The 18,347-nt window shown below is 33.9% G+C and overlaps 1 protein-coding gene across 25 annotated transcripts in view; it reads left to right on the forward strand.

Moving 5' to 3' along the window:
* The window catches only part of NOL4 (nucleolar protein 4), a 438,717-nt gene that overhangs the window by 370,347 nt on the left and 50,023 nt on the right, over nucleotides 1-18,347 (forward strand). For all 25 annotated transcript variants that reach the window (XM_039843577.1, XM_039843555.1, XM_039843540.1 and 22 more), the window contains one exon: nucleotides 4,338-4,451. In XM_039843577.1, the coding sequence (XP_039699511.1) occupies nucleotides 4,338-4,451 (114 nt within the window). The remainder of the gene's footprint in view (nucleotides 1-4,337; nucleotides 4,452-18,347) is intronic.

The following is an 18,347-nucleotide window of genomic DNA, read 5'->3' on the forward strand; positions in this document are numbered from 1 at the left end:
TTCTCAATCTAGGTATAAATCATGTAGAGTATAAGATTATATACATTTTGAATCATGATTTTTAAATCTAATAGGTACATCACAAATACACATATTAATAAATAGCATATTAGCTGAGCTATATTCAACCAGAAGGAAAAGTGTTGTTTTTCATAAATTATCTATTGAAGTCTTTGTATTTGATTTTCTTGTCAAAATATTCTTATCTGAAGTTATCACGTGGAAGCCTTTGTGTCATCTGGGCATGCCTATTGATGTAAGAGGGAACCTTCAGCCCTCCTTTCTGGTGGAATCCATGACTACAGCCCTTAACACACACTGCTAACGATCTCCCAGGAAGACCCTAAAGCAGTGATAGTAGAATAAGCTCTCTCCTAGTAAATGTGATGAAGGGAGGGAGCGTTTCCATGAAGATGGCTCTCAGAACTCACACTAAACAATAGGTTTAAATTTCTCTATGATAAAATTGCTTTTATAAGGAGCAAAACTGATTAATTCCCTTCTATCTTAATATAAGCACTTTTGACCTGTAACATAAACAAAAACCAAATCATGGAGGAAAATCAGCTTTTAAAAAAAACCCCTTTCTTAGTTAATATTTTATAATCAGGCACAGCATAATTGAGCTGCGTGTGTGTGTTGAGGAGCATTGGCATTTATTATTAGCTCATCAGTATTAGAACCAAGGAAATTTTTAGGAGGATTGCTTCACAGGAAAAAAAACCGATCTGCCTGGCTCCTCATTCTCATTTTGGGTATGAAACTCAGCTTTATTACATTTTATGTACAGTAATTTCTTGCCACTTCTGGTTGCTCCAACATGAAAATCTTATCAATTTAGATTGCATCAGTTTAGAACATGTGACAGAACTTAGATAAGTGACATTTTATCTTTGTGCTATTAACGAAGAGGGTTTTAAAGAATAAGGAAATATATTAGAAGGATTTCAATCACTTTAAGAGACGGCTTTTAGAGAGATCCTAATATACTCTTTGCTTAAATGTGAAATGGAGTTCACTGTAAATGGATTCCTCTGCAGGAATGTGTAGTACATAAGAGCTCTAGCTTTATTTAAGCTCATTGAGGCCTTAGTTGCAAAATAATACAAAATTATTTAGTAGGGATTATTATTCTCAATTTATCATTAGATTTAAATATCAATCCAGGTATTTCCACATACATAGCTGTGTGATCTTGGGCAAGTTACATAATCTCTCATAACTTCAATTTTTTTTTTTTCTTAAATATGAGTATATAAATACTTTTCTCACGGGTTGTTTGGAAGACTAAATCAGATAATGAATCTAAGCTTTTTGTATTAATACCTTCAAACCCTAAGCATTTAATATGATAGGTATTAATATTTATCGTAAAATTAAATTATGGTACTCGTTTTCTACTTGGAAGTACATATTTTATTGTGTATTTCAGATAAAATAAATTCTTTGAAAAAAATATTTTTTAAACTGCGATATAGGTTTTATTTATTCTTTCTTCCCTGCTCTCCAATGAGCTTGAATCAGGTATTATGATCGTAACACATACAGGTAAAGGGCTATCTTTGGTTGGCTTATTTTTTAGTTGAGCACAACAGTTTGTATGTAAGGATTTTTTTTTTCTAGGATATTTTATATTAATCATGACAATGTAAAATGAGTGAAAGAATTGAGAGACATAAAACCTGGGTTCTAGATAAGCTCAATTTGTCCTTTGGCAAGTTATTTAATCTGTGTGGTTTAAGTTTCTTCAGATGTTAGAAAAGAAACTTGTGCTGACTGATTTCTACGGCCATTTATAGTAACTAAATTATAATTTTGCAATAAACTCAGAACAACTCTATTTGCAAAATTACACTATTTAACTACTGGCAATATCTAATCATACCTCTTTGCTTCTACTTATTTTTCCCACTTAATAAGAAAGAATACATGATCGCTTTATCTTGAAGTTGACTTTTTCCCTAAAACCTTGAAGTATTAGGTTATTCAGTGACCTTAAAAAAATACCTAATTCCACTCAGGGCATTTTAGTTTTTGAGACGACCAATTTAATATATCTGGGAAAGACACAACTCTATTGTTTTCTCTGAAAGGGAAATTATATAAATTATGTATCACAACTTGTACTATCTAGTAAAAGTCATATTTTTATTTTATTTTTAAAATTAAAACAATTTGAGAGGAAATGTTATTAACTTTAATTAAAGGGCTATTTTACCTTGTGTTCTCTCTGTTCAACAATTTTTATGTATTTAAGGAACTTGTGTGTTTGTTACTATAATTTAAGCACTCTAATAAAAATTACATATCATATGTTTATACACATATAATTCCCAAATTATATATTCTTAATTTTGAATGAAGATACCTGCTGGAGGAAAAATAAAGATAATAAAGAATAGAAATACATAACTCTGAATTTAATGTGTATCAATAATTTTTATTTAGATTCTGTTAATTCAGTCCCTAGAACCAGATGAAGGGTCTGATAATGTAGTTTATAAAGATGCGAACATTCACTTCTATTTAAATAGCTACAATCAAATAATTTTTCATTTTTCATAATGGAATCTTCTTATTCCAATTTTTCCACAACACCTTTGCTCAAAACACTTCAATTGAGAAGGACAACTTATGTACTTAACTCCCATGTAGTTTAGATTATACTTTTGAGCCAACGGGACACTGATTTTGTAGCTTAATATATTTTTGGTTTTGCCCTAAAACACCATATCCATACCAGCAAAGTACAGAATGAAATAAAGAAGCAGTATAAGTTTTGAAATTATATTTTTATGACAGTTTTTTTAGGTTTACCTCATTTGAATCTCCTCTCTCTTCCCAGCACATTTCCTTCTCAAAATGCTTCTGCTACATTTTCCCTGTCACATCAAGGGACTCTCTTCTTTTTCTTTTGCAAAAATAGGATTCCAAATATCCTGATGCTTTGTTGTCAAAGTTGTCTAACCATCATTTCAGACATCTCTCAGGTTTATCAAGTGGAGACTCTACCCTATACCTTTCCTACCTATTGTCCCAGAGGTTACTTTGGACTAGAAGCGTGAGGAAGTTGGCTAAAACAGCCACAGAAATTACTTTCTAGTCAAGCAAGGGCAGAGCCTGGTCACTTTCTACAGTATACAAATTCCACTGAGGAGTGTCTATTAAAACACTGTGGTCTGAATTTAGCTGTTCTAGACTATTGTTTGAGACATTAACCCCATGGTTCAATTTGCTAAAGCACATTTTACATGGCAGAGTTAGTAAAATGAATCAAGTACCATAAAGTCATGCTCAAATTCATTTACTAGATAAATAAATAAATAGGCTCTGTTAGTTTAAAGGTTTCTAATAAGTGGCATCCATAAGGTTTTAGATTGAGGCTTTGAAAACTCTTAACATGGCATGCCACTATATATGCTAGATTCCCAAAAGACACTTTTATTTTGTAATTTCATATTTTGCTATCTCATCTGATTTAATTTTCATGTTATTCCTTATCTTTCATTTGCTTATCTTCATTAAAAAAAAACTGTTCAATATCATTAAGTACTTCATCTTTCACTTAGATGATTTTGCATGTAATTATGAGAAAAGAGAATGGAAAACTTTTCTGATTATCACAAATGATATGGAGAGTTGCAAACAGCTTATAGTTAATTAGGAGCTTAGTTGGGGGATTACTTAATTTGTTATGTGGACTACATAGAAGATAGATTTCCAATATGTACCTATTAATATTAACTCATATTTATAAATTAAACATGTAGACACATACATCTCACATCTAAAACATCAAATTTTATATCAAAATAGTTCTTGAACTGATTTTAATTTGTATTTAAAGTAATATTGTTAAAGGATTTAATCATATCAATTGTGTCACATCTTAGACTGTAAATATTCGTAATATTTCATATTAAGATTGACATGGTCTGAGTGTCTGTCAGTTTTTCCAATTATGTTTCAGCCCTGTCACTTGTTTTTGTTTTGTTTTGTCATATGTTATAAAAGAATTAAAGAACTTGTTTTATTTGCAAAATCCAGTCAGCAATTTTTCCACTGCTTGTTCAAACTCCAGCTTAATGGCCCAGACTAAGTATTTGTGACAATGGAGTTGTGGGAATGAATGATGAATCTGTGCAGCGACTATAGCTTTAACGTCTAACTAGCTTTCATTTTTCATCTTTGCAATTTCCATTTCCTCTTTTTATTGAATAAGTTCAGTTGAAATAAGTGGCTACTCCTGCACATCCCGTGAGCTCCTCTGAGAAAAGCATTGGCCCGTTAATGATACTGTTAATAATTTTTTCATGTTTTCTCTTTTTTTTTTTTAGTCTCGACCTATTCCTTCCCACCTTACTTCAGCAGTTGCAGAGAGTATCTTGGCGTCAGCCTGTGAGAGTGAGAGTAGAAATGCTGCCAAGAGGATGCGTCTGGACAGACAGCAGGTATGGAGGAGTATTGGGGTCTGGTGTACACCAGCTATAGAAAATATGGTTATTTAGTCCAATTTGGGTAGAAGAGCAAACATTCTTCAATGGATTTTGAAGTACACAAATATATAATTTTTTATCTTTATGATATGAATTTAAATTTCTAATTTAAATTTGAAAATGCATGAGATCAACAGAGGTCTAATAGCAAAAATTTTCTGTGGTGAAAAATGGACAGTCATAAAAACAATGAGTTATAATTCTGTTTAGTATCCAATGTGAAGACTAATTACTTATTTAAATAAGAGGTTCTAACTGATCACTGACAGTGGTTCTATAAGTTTACCTGACCATTTATGAGAATGACTTGATTATGTTCATTTTAAATGAAAGTGACTTCAGTTTCCTCTGGTCCACTGCTAAATGTCCACAGATTGTGCTTAGGATGGTGAAAGCATGAAATGTTGTGAAAGACTAGAAAGCCATAAAATGGGGATATAAAATAATGAAAATCTATGTCCTGGGCTTGCTTCCTTATTAATGAATCATTTCCTGTATACCCATTAAGTATCATCTTCCTTTTTCTCTTTTCTAAGGCTATATATCCATGTAGTATACATGGGTATATTTTTTGTGCACTGTTCACTCATGTTTCACTCAGTTTCTCCCTTGGTTTATCTGCATTAGTCTGTCTCCCCTTCTCATGTCTGGAATGTCTTTCTCTGTTTTCTTTTTTGCTCTAGCCTTCTTAATTATCCATGATAAAAAAACTAAATTATATATAATATTAAATATTACACATAAAATTATGCCGTGTTCTGACTTTTAAATTATTTTTACAATAAATTATCTGGATGCTTTCTATTTCTAATTGAGGTTAGGATGAGAAGACAATTGTAAATCCAGTTTTGGTTTTCCTGTGAACCAATGAGCTTCAAAGACGTAGGGAAAAAAAAGATTTTCTATTCCAGGCTTAGAATGTTGAAAAATATTTCAGAATAACATTATTTTTTTTTAATTTATGTGCTTATGAACATAGCATGTGAAAATACTTCTAAACAATGCAAAAGATGAAGCCTTTAGTTAAATAAAAAAATATAGTATTAGCCTCAGATAAAATGTATATCAAAAAGCTTATTTTGAATTTGCTAATTATTCTTCACCAACAGTATTTATACACAGATATGTTCTTAGTTGAGACTTTTATTATTATTATAACTCTAAAATTTTTCTTACCTAAAATGACTTACAGCACTATATACGATACCATCTTAACATAGTGATTAAGATCGAACATTCTGGAGTTAAATACATCTGGTTTTGATTCTCAACTCTACCATTACTAATTGCATGACTTCCAGAAAGCTGCTCCAGTTCTTTGTGCCTCAGTTTCTTCATATGCTAGATCATAATATTAGTACTAAACCTATAGGCCTGTTGCGAAAACTCTAAATGACGTATTTATGTTATGTATTTAGTATTTTGCCTGGCATATGGTAAGCATCAATAGCAAAGATGATTTTTATGAATATTCTAGCTTTTCTTTCATTGCATTGATATAATTAAAACTAGAAAGAAGCATTAATAGTACTATCAGATATATAGGAGTTTTGAAGTCAGACTAAGTCTATTGGAGAAAAGATTATAATTCTAGAAATTGGAATAGCGGAATTCTGGGATTGAATGGACTCTCCTGGTTGTCATCTCGCCACAGAGCTATATCTCCCACCTAGTCTACACTCTAGAATATCCCAGCTTAGTATCAGTCATAGAGTTTTTATGAAAATTAAGTGTCCGATTCATGCTATGTACTACCTGTGATATCAAGCTACAGTAGCCCCCAAAGCTATGGCCAGTATGTGGCCAATTACTTAACCACTGTTGGCCTAATCTGTAAAATCAAATTCATAGTTTTGTTTTGAGGATTTAATAAGGCAATGCATAAGAAAGCATACTGCATTTAATAAGTTTATATATTGTTAAAGATATAGCTTATTCACCATTTGCTTGAATATCCCAAGTACCTCCAGTACTAAAGATCTGCTACTTACTAAAACGTGTATCCTGTCATCACAGAGCTGTAATCATTTTGATGGTCTTTAAATTGAGCTCAGATTTGCTTCCTAGAGCTTCTACCCATTAAAGAAAAGCCACTAGCAATGAGGACTGATTTCTTACTTTGGTCCTGGGAGTAGGAAGTGGAATGGGTGGGGACCAATGGTACTTGACCCTACTTCCCTTATTAACCTCATACGTAGTAGTCATTTATTGCAAGTCACTGTCACCTGGAAATGGATGTCCAGTATTTCCCCCACATAGGAATGTTCTTTTCCAGGCTCTGAAAGGGTTCAGTGGGCTTGAGATTTGTAGGGGATCTGGAAGAAATGACCAAAAAAAAAAAAAAAAAAATCTATAGTTTGTGGAGACCTAATAGGCATTTTACAGACTTTTTTTTTTACAATATTTTCAACAACCCCATGAGAGCAAGTATTATTCTCATTTACATGTGAGGAAACTGAAGCTCAGAGAAGTAGGAAAATTTGTACCAGGCTGCTCAGCTGCATGGAATATAAGTTCAGGATATAAATTCATACTATGTGATGCTGACACTTGCCATCTCTCCTTGATCCTATGCCTTTTCATTGTGTTCACTAAGGAAAAAACCATGTTCAGGTACAAATTCTTCAGATTCATATCATTTGTGCCTCTTCTCACAGTGTTTTTGACAGTGCAGTTTTCTGTGGGGAAAATATCTGCTTTATTCACAAAGATTTTTGCACTCTTCCATAACTAGCAAACTAGGCCTCTCCAGTAAACAAGTTATTCCAAACATGACATTTTTGTCTTGATATGAGCTTGAAAAAAGGTTACAAACTTCCCAAAGGGCTTCACATCATCCAGGGAATGGGTTATGAACTTTGAATGCTGGTTTAGTATGTTTTTGTTGTTGTTGTTAAGTATTTTAAAATATATTAAATAAAAGTATTTCTTCTTACTATGAATTCTATAAATTTCATTTGGCATACCACAGCAAGACTTCTAGCACGTGATTTTGCACTTCCCACCAAAGCATGGAGATGCGGGGAGCCCTGTCCTAATTGGATCTGATAGTAGAGATAGCCAGAGTTCTTTTGGTCATTGCCAATGAGATCATCCTTTGCTGTGAGCATTCTTAGCCCAACTCAAAATTCTTAGAATTTGCCAGCGACTTGGAGATTCTTCACGGTGGCCCTTCCTTTCTGTAGGTATATGAAAGTTCAAACACTGGACAGTTTAACCTGGATTCTATTCAGCCACACATTTTGACTGCTCACTGCCTATGTAGCCACATGTAGGGCTATAAATATGTATGTCCTTACGAGTTTATGAAGCTTGATGAATTAATTGGATTTTATCAAGCTCTCTGAGCTGTGAACATGAAAGGTATTATGGATGTATTAAATACCTTATTTCATATGTCCACCTTGCACTAGAATCCAGAAGAGGCTGCTTGTTATGCAGCCTTAACCCTGAAGCAAGCCAGTGGCAAGGACAGGCATGCTTCAGGAATCATGCTTCTGCTTCATCAGGAATCAGATTTCACACAACTGAGGTCAATCCCTGATGTATTATACAATATATTCAGCATTGCTTTTCTTTTAACATGAATATCTGGAACTTAGCAAATTCTTCCTCACTTTGAAAGTTCAAGAGGATGGGCAGTGTCATAGAGTTCACTTTTGCAATTCTATGACATACATCAAATTAAAAGATGGCCTTTTTCTCTACCTTTATTACTTGGATATTATTTCATCACTATTCCCTTAAAAACAAAGATATCTCAATATTCTTGGTTATAATTTATCTAAATAGAGAGAGACTGAGAGAGATTAGACCAAGCTACTTGCTGTTGATTTATCTCCAATTAGTATGTATTTTTTACTGTTTTTGAGAGAGGAAATACATTTTATTCCTAGGCTTGCTTAGGTTTCTGAATAATGTGAGGATTTCTTTGGTGTTTTTTATCTATTCAGTTCTTTCAGTCAAATTAGTTTGTCGTTTTATGGAAGGGATCCCATAAAACCAATGGTCAAGGGCTTCCCCAGCAGCATCACAACAGACACAGCCCTCATAAAGGACAACGCAGCGTGAGTGCTAGGTGACAGTCAGTTTTTGTAGTGACTAGGACAGATGTGATGTGGCACTTTGACTCTATTGAAAAGACTGCTGTAGGGGAGATAGAGGAAATGGCATGTTAGTTGTTTGTGGCATAATAAAAGATGAAAAGGCAGAAAAAACATACTGAAAACTGATGTATCGCTAAGTTAAAGAAAATCACTGCTAGTAAACCAGCATGAAACCTTGGGCCCAGGACCAAAGTAAACCCACAGTTTCTCCTACTCTGTTTTCTTTAGTAGTGGTGAATTCACTGCGACCTGTATCTCTTCATGATTTTCCCTTTGTTGTGTTAGGGCACTAAGGAGTGAGCATATTATTAAAAGCAATGTAATTGTAGGTACAAAGGTTTGAAATATGGCTACATAACTGTCGTGGCAGTTTTCCTACAGACTTTTTATTTTGTCATGGATGTATTTGAAAACTACAAATGGTCAAGACTTAAGTTTTTACACAGGTAGCTTTTCTTTCATATTTCATTCTGTAGTTGTTTGTCTTTTTGGTAACATTTATAATTAACAAATACCTAACTAAAAGCGACATTTTTCAATCGGGTATTATGCCTAAATTTAAGCAATGTGATAGTGACAGATATGGCTTGAAACCCATTTCTGTGGCCTCCCAGCCCACACCCCACTGCCCCTATTCTCAATTCTCCTCAATTTTTATTCTACTCATAGCATTTTCTTTTTTATATACAATATTTTGGAGAAAATCCTCTATCTTTGACTCTTTCAACATATGTTTCATCATAGCCCTTGCATCCAAAAGAGAAAATATACTATATAAGAAAAACAAAGTACCATCTAGGTAGTTCTTGAAATACATTGTATTTCCTTTGTAACATGTGTAATTTTAAATTGAGATAGAATATACTTTCCAAGTCATCAGATTGTAATTGACCTTATTTTCCTTATTAATAATTATAATTAATAATTATAATATCAACATTAAGATATTATTATAATATAATAACATATTATAATATAACATTATAATAAAATATATTATAATACTATAACAATATAATATATTATAACATGTTAATATTAATAATTATAATTATAATTAATAATTGATATTATTAACATTCTCCTATTGGAGAACGTTAGTGGATGCAGGACTGTGCAAGGCATTTTGCAAGCCTGTTTTACATAATTGTCAGAAAGCAAGGGGAGGGGGAACCTTTACTGGGGAATTACCTGGTTACTAGATTTACTTGGTGCTTTGCAGATATTCTTTTAATGAGGGTGTGATCAGATTGTCGTTAGAGCCAGGGGAGAGTGCTCCTAATTCTTCCTGAGGAACCCAGGAGGGTTTCCCAGAGGAGGCACTATTTGAACCAGACCTTGAGAAATGAAGGCGATTTTGAGAGACAAAAGTGGTAGAGGTTGCTATTTCAGAAACATGGAGTATTTTCAAACATGAAAGTTTCTTGAGTATTAAAACCAGCAATCTCCTGTGAGGGAAATTTGAAATTCTCAGGAAGAAATGAAGGAGAGGGGATCGGATATGAAGGTTTAAACTAAGTGGTGCAGGGGTTTTACAAGCCTTGTGAAGTTATTTAGGTTTTAAGTACATGCCAGAGAGGAGTGGGAAGGAGACTGACAAGTCCAATCTTTAGGAAGTTTCAGAACCCTAGGGACAAGGAAGTATAGACGAGACCAGGGGCAGAGGTGAGGTCCTGATTCAGCTGATGAGGAATCAAAGTTTAATGCTTTCCTATAGTTTTAGCTTTGTAACTATACACAAAAATTTGTTATTCTTTCTCTATTAAATATCTTTTTATCTTTTCTTTTTATGATGTCTCAAAACACTGACATTACGGTATTTTTCCAAACCATTTTTACTTCTTAAATTGAGAATAAGGTTACTTCTGTATTTTTTCTTACTGTACTTATTTTTCTTATATGTTTGTTTATGTCTGAGCAGTGATGTACAGTGCATCGTTCTATTGGTCCCTGAATAGTAATGAGAAGCATGTAGATCAAATGGTTTCCCTCTTTCATGGATGGGAACTCTGAAGCTGAAACTATTTCTCTTAGATGACATGAAAGGGTTTTTTGTTTTTTGTTTTTTGTTTTTTTTTTTTGTGAAAGGTGGGAACAAGCCTCAGTTTCTGATTTTTGGTCTATTATTCTAGTTGGTGTTCTGGCTTCATTGAGAATTCTCTCACATTTGTATAGAATTTTTTTTTTTTAATTTTAGGTACATTGTTGGCTTAATGTGTTATTAATTTTAAGTGTCTAAATGTCAGAATATGAGTAGGTGGTTTGAATTCAGACAGAGAAATTCAACGTAATGTTGATACTCTTTTCAGTGCCAAAGTCAGAGGAACATATGGTTTACTAGATTCTCCATGAAGATAGCATTTTTGTTAATATTATTTATTTTAAAAACAATTATTTTTAGGCTTAGCAGACAAATGAAGAATCTGACATATTTGGTTCATGCCATTATATTCATTTTTTGTAATTTTCTCACAATTTGTTCATTCCTTGTCCTGTCTTTTCTCTTTAATCTAACTACTTTAAATCCCATTAGTTATCATGATACAACAATATCGTGTATATTGGGGGAATTTAGCCATGGTCACAAATTGATTATGAAATTAGATAGTATAATAGCTTGACGAATTGGACTATGCTTCCTAAAGAGATTTACGATGTTTGACATGACTCGTGATAGATGCAATGAAACCACTGGCCTCAAGAAACACATTGTTGCTCTCTTGCTCAGCACATTCAGGATTCCCGAAGAGCTGGATATTCTTGGGAGCTGAGAATTAGCCTTCCTTTAAATTGACTTTAATTTTTAGTGGAAATCTTTCCAAAATATTAACGCATCTTCATTTCATAAGATAGTCTTCTAATCACAAATTTTAATGGTGGATTAAGTTATTAATCTGCACTAAGGATTGTGCAGTGCTGGCATTAGAGCTTTAGCTACAGGCATAGGTACTGCAGAATGGGACAGAACAGGTCATCCTATATCGTCCTAGAGAAAACCCCTGAGGCAGGTCAACTTGCTTTCTTGGTAATTTACCTCTTTCTCATAATGATGAAAGGAGCTCAACTTTCTGCTAGGCTTGCCAGCAATGTTGATCTTTTCCAATCAATTTTGCTCTAATGGTTTAATTTTTTGTAAGTTTCTCACCCCCATGAAGAAGCCTCATCTTCAGTGTTCTTTGCCTTGTCAACAATATTTTTTAAAAAAAATTTTTGTACTTCAAACCAATGGCTTCTAGATGTCTAAAGGACAACCTATCTTTGCTTTTATTTACACCCCGTTAATGGGATGTAAGAAGGAATGCTGCTCACTGTTTTAGGAGTTTATGCAAAGCTGTTTTCTAAAAGCCCTTACCTGTACTCTTTCATCAAGAGAAACTGATGCTTTTATATAGATAAAAAAGCAAGCTATATTTTTTCAAAGCTCATTTTAATGTTTTACCTTGAGTATAAGCAAGACCAAAATAACATTTAAAATTCTACATTTAAATGGAAAGTCCAGTGAGATTCCTACATTAAGATCAAACTTCTTATTAAATCATTCCTCTAATAACATTTTATGTTTTTTCTCCCCTCTAGTTTTGGTTTTGCTAGTTTTATTTAAGAAAAAAATAATGCATTCTGGCCCTAATACTCAAGGACACTTAGAGAACTCCTGGCATGTGACAGGAACAGTCACTTTTTCATCCCTGAGGTTTGTGCTAAGCCTCTGGTTCCCAAATCCTCTAAGAAAATCTCATTGAGATTTAATAGAAGTCAGGGTTCTGAGTCCCTGAAAGACTGCAGAGAGCAAAGCACCAAAGAGGTCATAGCTGTAACTGTAAAACTTAAGTATCAAATGGGTAGATGTAACTAAAAAAGTTTATCTGAATTCCAGAGTCATTGATTTCCATCAAAAAACAGTTCAAGTAAAGTTTTTAATTATACACAGGCCTAGAAAAGTTTATTCTCAGTTTAGACTGACCTTTCTTTCCTTCCTTCCTTTCTTCTTTCCTTCCTTCCTTCCTTCCTTCTTTCTTCAATGATTTTTCCATATTTCACTAGAAACAGAATTTATCGTTTAAGAGAAGAAAAAAAGACAATGCAGTACAAAGAATTTGGCTCCCTTTTGATTTCAGGGTAATGTTCTGAGTAATGAAAATCAGAATGCTTCATAAATTTCAAATTTTAATGCCATCATATATTCATAGCACACAAGAATTTGAATACTGTTTTGGATGCAGAACTCAGAAGGTCACATTAGTTTAATTCAATTGTATTTTTCTATCATTTATTATTGCCTATGAAGCAAGTTTGAGAAGTCAAATGAAGCTATCATGCTTTGTAGTCTTCATATGTGTGAGGAAAATTTCCTTTCTAGGAAACGTCTGCATAGTTATCTGTGTATTTTCTTTAATTCTTTATATAGGATTCTGCATTTGAGGTAGTTTTTAAAATCAGAATCCTTTCTATGCTTTTTTTTTACATTAAGTTCATTTCTGGAGCTACCATTTATTTGATAATTGGTATTCTAAGAACAAAAGTTTTTTAAACCATTTCAAATACCCAGATTCAGGTTTAAATTCCAAGTTCTTCACCATTTAATGTATCAGCTCAACTATAATGGGAAATAAATCAGGACATGTATGGGAAACATATATACCTAACTATACTAATGTGTGTGTGTTCTCTTATATCTTAATGAATTCACATACTTTCTTATTTAATTTTTTTCCAAAACTCATTGAAGTGTATATCATTACTCTTATTATTTATGACTAAAAATTATGCAGATGAGAAATGTAATTCCTCATTGTTGCTCCTGTTTCCTTTCTATATAAATGACATTTTGGGGGTTTAGAAGTATGTGAATATAGAGCAGAATTCTTAACCCTTTAAGCACATCCTGACAATTCACACCCATATGTCTTTGTCCAGGCTTTTCGTCAGCTCCATTCCACTCCCATTTTTATTTGGACATTTGTCTCAAAGTACACCTACTTTAAGAAACACCTCCTGGATCAAATCTCAGCCGCCCAAAAAACAAGTCCCTTCCCTAGTTCTCTATGTAGCAACTATCAGCACAACATATTTAATACATGATTATATCCCGACGTTGTAATCGCCTCCAGATGTCTTTTGGAATATTGACTCTACAATTTTGTATCACTCTGTAGGATTAAAACAGCTTTGGCTTTTCATCACTGTGAGCCCCCAAAGATACCTAGTTATATACTGAGATTAGGATAAGCACTAAATGAATATCCATATGTGGCTGGATGTAGCATCACAAAAAGTTTTAGGGAAGGGGAGAGCCTTTTAATGAGATGCCTGCTAACACAATACGAATGCTCAAGCTTAAGGATGGTGATACGTGGCCAAACAGAGCAGTAATCACTGGAATGAATACCGCAATTCAAAATGTTGTCTGACAGCATAGTAAACACAGTTTTAACACCAAATAGGGAAAACCACAAAAACAATATGATAGGAACCAAAGGTGTAGGCTGGGGAGAGGATAAAGAATGTCTCAACATTTTGTTCTTTGGACACTGTTGCTTTTCACTATTCTGGGTGAAAAAGGCGGCAGCTATTAGGTTTCTGACAAAGCAATTACAGCGAGACACAGATGCTGAGCTGACCTGACATTTGCCCCTGGATAGTTGTCATAGCAGCAGGCTTAATAGAGCAGCTTGATACAAGTGCTACTGCAAACTCTGGAGGAAGTTCCATCCTAAATGCAACACATTTGAGCATTAATATACAAGTATGTTTATTGTTCCTTAATGGTGGCCATCTTTCTCCTTTATTCGGTGCTTATCTAATTTTTAAGTACTTATTTCACAAGGAGTCCTTGTTCAAAAGGCAATGACAACTATGTGCCTTTGGATGATTTGCAGAGCCATCTACCATAAGTAGATACTGTGTATTTTGTATCTAGGGTATTGTTCCTTGGGGAGAAGATATTTTAAACAGTGCTGCTAACAACAGAAAGGGTTAGATGCTGTAAACTGGGGGTGGCTTTTTTTTTTTTTTTAGTTATTCATGTTGTGCCTATGCTCAACAAATAAATGATTTTTGTCCTTAATTTTCTCTCTGCTCACAAATATGTGCATGCATCTCCATATACACAAAAGATGGCTATTTAAAGTTATGTATAAAAAGGTGTGTGTATATACATATACACACACACACACATACATACATACACATTATGTCTACATAAACTAGAGGATATCTGTCAATATGTTAAAAAAAAAAGGCTTTGGGATCATTACTGGGGTACACATTTGAGTTTTTAAATTATTACTTTTGGTTTAGTAGGCTAAATTTGGTGTTAATGTGAACATGAAGTCTTAATAGTAACATAAAATTATATATCATTATATAATATTTTATAAACAGTTACAATTATTAATCATATATAATCTAAACATTCAGATAAACTTGATAACAGCATAATTTTTAGCAAAAAAATATAATGTCTATTCCAGTGATAAGTAAGATGTATGATAATCTTAGATGAACTTGCCTAAAACAGACATGTATTTTCACCTTTAGGAGAAATTGAAAAATTGCATTTTTTTCTTTTTTTTTTTCGAGTTGATGAAAATATAAATGATGCTACTGACAAAGGAAAAATAGAAATATAATTAGGATAGTAATGTTTTGTTTTTGCTTAAAGCTTGAGGAAATCTAATATATTGACTACAAAAATTTCAAAGCAACATTCATAAATTACAAAAGAATGCATATATAATAAATGCCATACATGATAAACTGAATTTAAGATTCAGAATCAAAATTGCTTTAGGGGAATTTTCCAAAAAACTTGGAAGCACAGCTCATTTGGACACAAGAATATATAAAATTTAGTTTATTATTATAATGAACTTCCCTTTAAAATGTATTTAAAAACATACATTTACCTCAATGGCACAAAAATTGAGGGCATACCCAATCTAATCTAAATCCATATATTGTATACGAAGAGAGATACTCTTCTATATCTATTCTTTCAGGAAAAAGTTGAGGGACTTCTGTCTGCTGTCTCAGGCCGTTAAGATACAATTTACTACAGGCCTGTGTATTGCAGTCTGCAGCCTGCCAGACTGACAGATATGAAAGTATCCAATGAGTACAAGTTTAAAGGGGAGGGAAACCTGGTTAACATTTTTTTCTCAAAGATGACTTGAATTAGGAATTTTCAAAGCATTTCACTTATCACAAGGTAATCAGTGAAACACCAGACCAAAAACTAAACTTCCTTTTTGATCTTAACTTTAGCAATGACCCAGGAGAAAGGGAACTGGCTGGCATTCAGTGACCGTTGAAAGCAACTGAAGGAGAGCAGTGACAAGAACTGGGAAATCTAACACGTAGAAATCTCATACTTGAAAGTGTTAGAAAATGTAGTCAAAACGGGTTGAAGCACAGGGAATTCATAAGCTCAGGTAACTAAGAACTCTAGCAGTAACTAAAAATTCCAGCTTTATGTGTGGTTGATTGTCTTACAGATAAATAGGATGTCTCGCAGAGATCTCTTGGCTCTGCATCATCTTTGTTGTTTCTGTTCTTAGACAGTTTGTCCCTCATGGTAGAAAAATGGCTGCTGCAGCTCCAGTTTTCCATCTAACCCTGCTGACAGTGATTGAGTTGCACATTCATTCCTGAAGCAACTGCTGAGAACAGAATATGCATAGGTCGAATGCTCAGTTTTGGATCCATGGGTATAGTTAGCTTCTCAAAGTACATGGAGTAAGAGTGGGAGAGTAAAATCAGATACAGTTGACTAAACGGGAGCAGATGAATGCTGAAAGACCAAAGAAAAACAGTGTTCACTCTGTTGGGTTGTAATCGTTTCCTAGGGCTGCTATCAAAGTGCCACTAACTTGTGGCTTAAAACAACAAATTTATTTTCTCACAACTCTGCAGGCTAGAAGTCTCAAATCAAGGCATTGGAAGGGCTATGCTCCTTCCAAAGCCTCTAGTAGGGTATCCTTCCTTGCTTCTACCAGTTTCTGGTAGCCCCAGGCATCTTTTGGCTTGTGGCAACAATTACTGCTTTTATATTCACATGGCCACCTTCCCTCTGTGCCTGTGTCTCTTCTCATAAGGATGCCAGTCATATTGGATTAGGGCCCCACCCTAATTCAGTATGGTCTCATCTTAACTAGATGACATCTGCAAAGGCCCTGTTTCTAAATAAGGTCACGTCTGCAGATATCAGGAGTAGGTATTAGGAGAGTGGGGGGACACAGTTCAACCCATAACAGTCAACCCTCTGCCTTCCTTGTCAGATTCATGTCTTTTCCACTTGCAAAATACATTTACCCATCCCAACTTCATCAGAAGTCTTAACCTATCCCAGCATCAACTCTAAATCCCAAATCCATCTAAACACAATCAACTCAAAAAGTCTCAAACTTGAATGAGCTAAATCTGATATGGGTGAGACTCTCTAAGTATGGTCGATATCATTTATTTATTTATTTTTAATTACATGAGTTTTATCAGGAGCCTGACAGATTCTTTGTCTTTCTCTCCTACATAGTGAACCTAGTACAGATAAACTTTTATACAAAATGAAATTTTATATCAAAATAAGAGGAAATGTTAGTCATCCAAAATCAATGATAGATGTGGAGAGTACAAATATTAGAAATGGAATTTTTAAAAGGTGAATATCGGCCCTATTGCTTATTGATATATGCTTTGCTCTTTCATGAATGTAGCAAACATGTATTATGCTGTTACTGTCAAACAGATAATAAATACTTGTGTAAAGTACCTCTTCACCCCCATACACAAAATCTTTTTTAAAAATGTATTTTTCCTAAATATTTTGCTTAGTTAAAATAAATGTTAAGTATAAAATGGGAATGCTATATAGACTTAAAATGTTTTTTCTGCTTTAGAACTCAGTGATACATGCACACATATCCTGTACATATCCCCTAATTGAGGCCATCTATAATTAGACTACTATTAAGTGCTTCTTAATGATGAGGAGGAAACCAGTTTTTAATGAGCTGCTTCTTGAAAGTACTGCCCATTTATCAGCTGTGAAGTGCTGACCAAGCTTTAAATGTGTATATTCTCTTCTAAAATCAAACTAAAATGAACATCTATTTATCTTTGTTTCTTTGTTTACCTTACCGCTTTTCTCTGAATATGAAAGCACTATAGAAAATTTGACAGTGATTTATTAATTATGGAGGCACTCATTCAAAGCGGTCTAAAAAGTTGTATGTATCTTAGCATGAAGACAAGCATATTAACAGCCCAAATGCACCCCCATGAAAGACTGAAAGGATAAATAGTAAGGCTGCCTGGCTACAAATCCCTTCCCTTATTCCTTCCTGAGCAAGCCACTCAGTAGGAGCAGCGGGCCTATGTCTGTTTTTGTGACAATGTCCTTTGAATCTCAGATATGAAGCAAACGTAGTGGTTGCCTTTGTATCGATTAACTCAAGAGCTTCTGTTCAAGAAGCATAGATGAGGGACCTGGGGCTGGGCTATAGCTGTGGCGACAGGGTCCAATGCAAAGATGAATCATACTCGATAGGTCTTACAAGTATTTCCAGGAATAATTCAGTATATACCCTTGCATTGTAACACATGACTTGCTTCAGCAACTGAGAAAAGCACTGCTCCAATATTCTGAAAAGAAACAAAAATAAAAATGAATCATTCATTTCTCAGTACATTATACCTAGATATATCAAAAGTATATAGGAGGGGTGGCAAATGGGTAGCAGACTACAAA

The sequence above is a fragment of the Pteropus medius genome, unplaced genomic scaffold, assembly GCF_902729225.1.
Source record: "Pteropus medius unplaced genomic scaffold, Ma_sr-lr_union100, whole genome shotgun sequence".
Lineage (NCBI taxonomy): Eukaryota > Metazoa > Chordata > Mammalia > Chiroptera > Pteropodidae > Pteropus > Pteropus medius.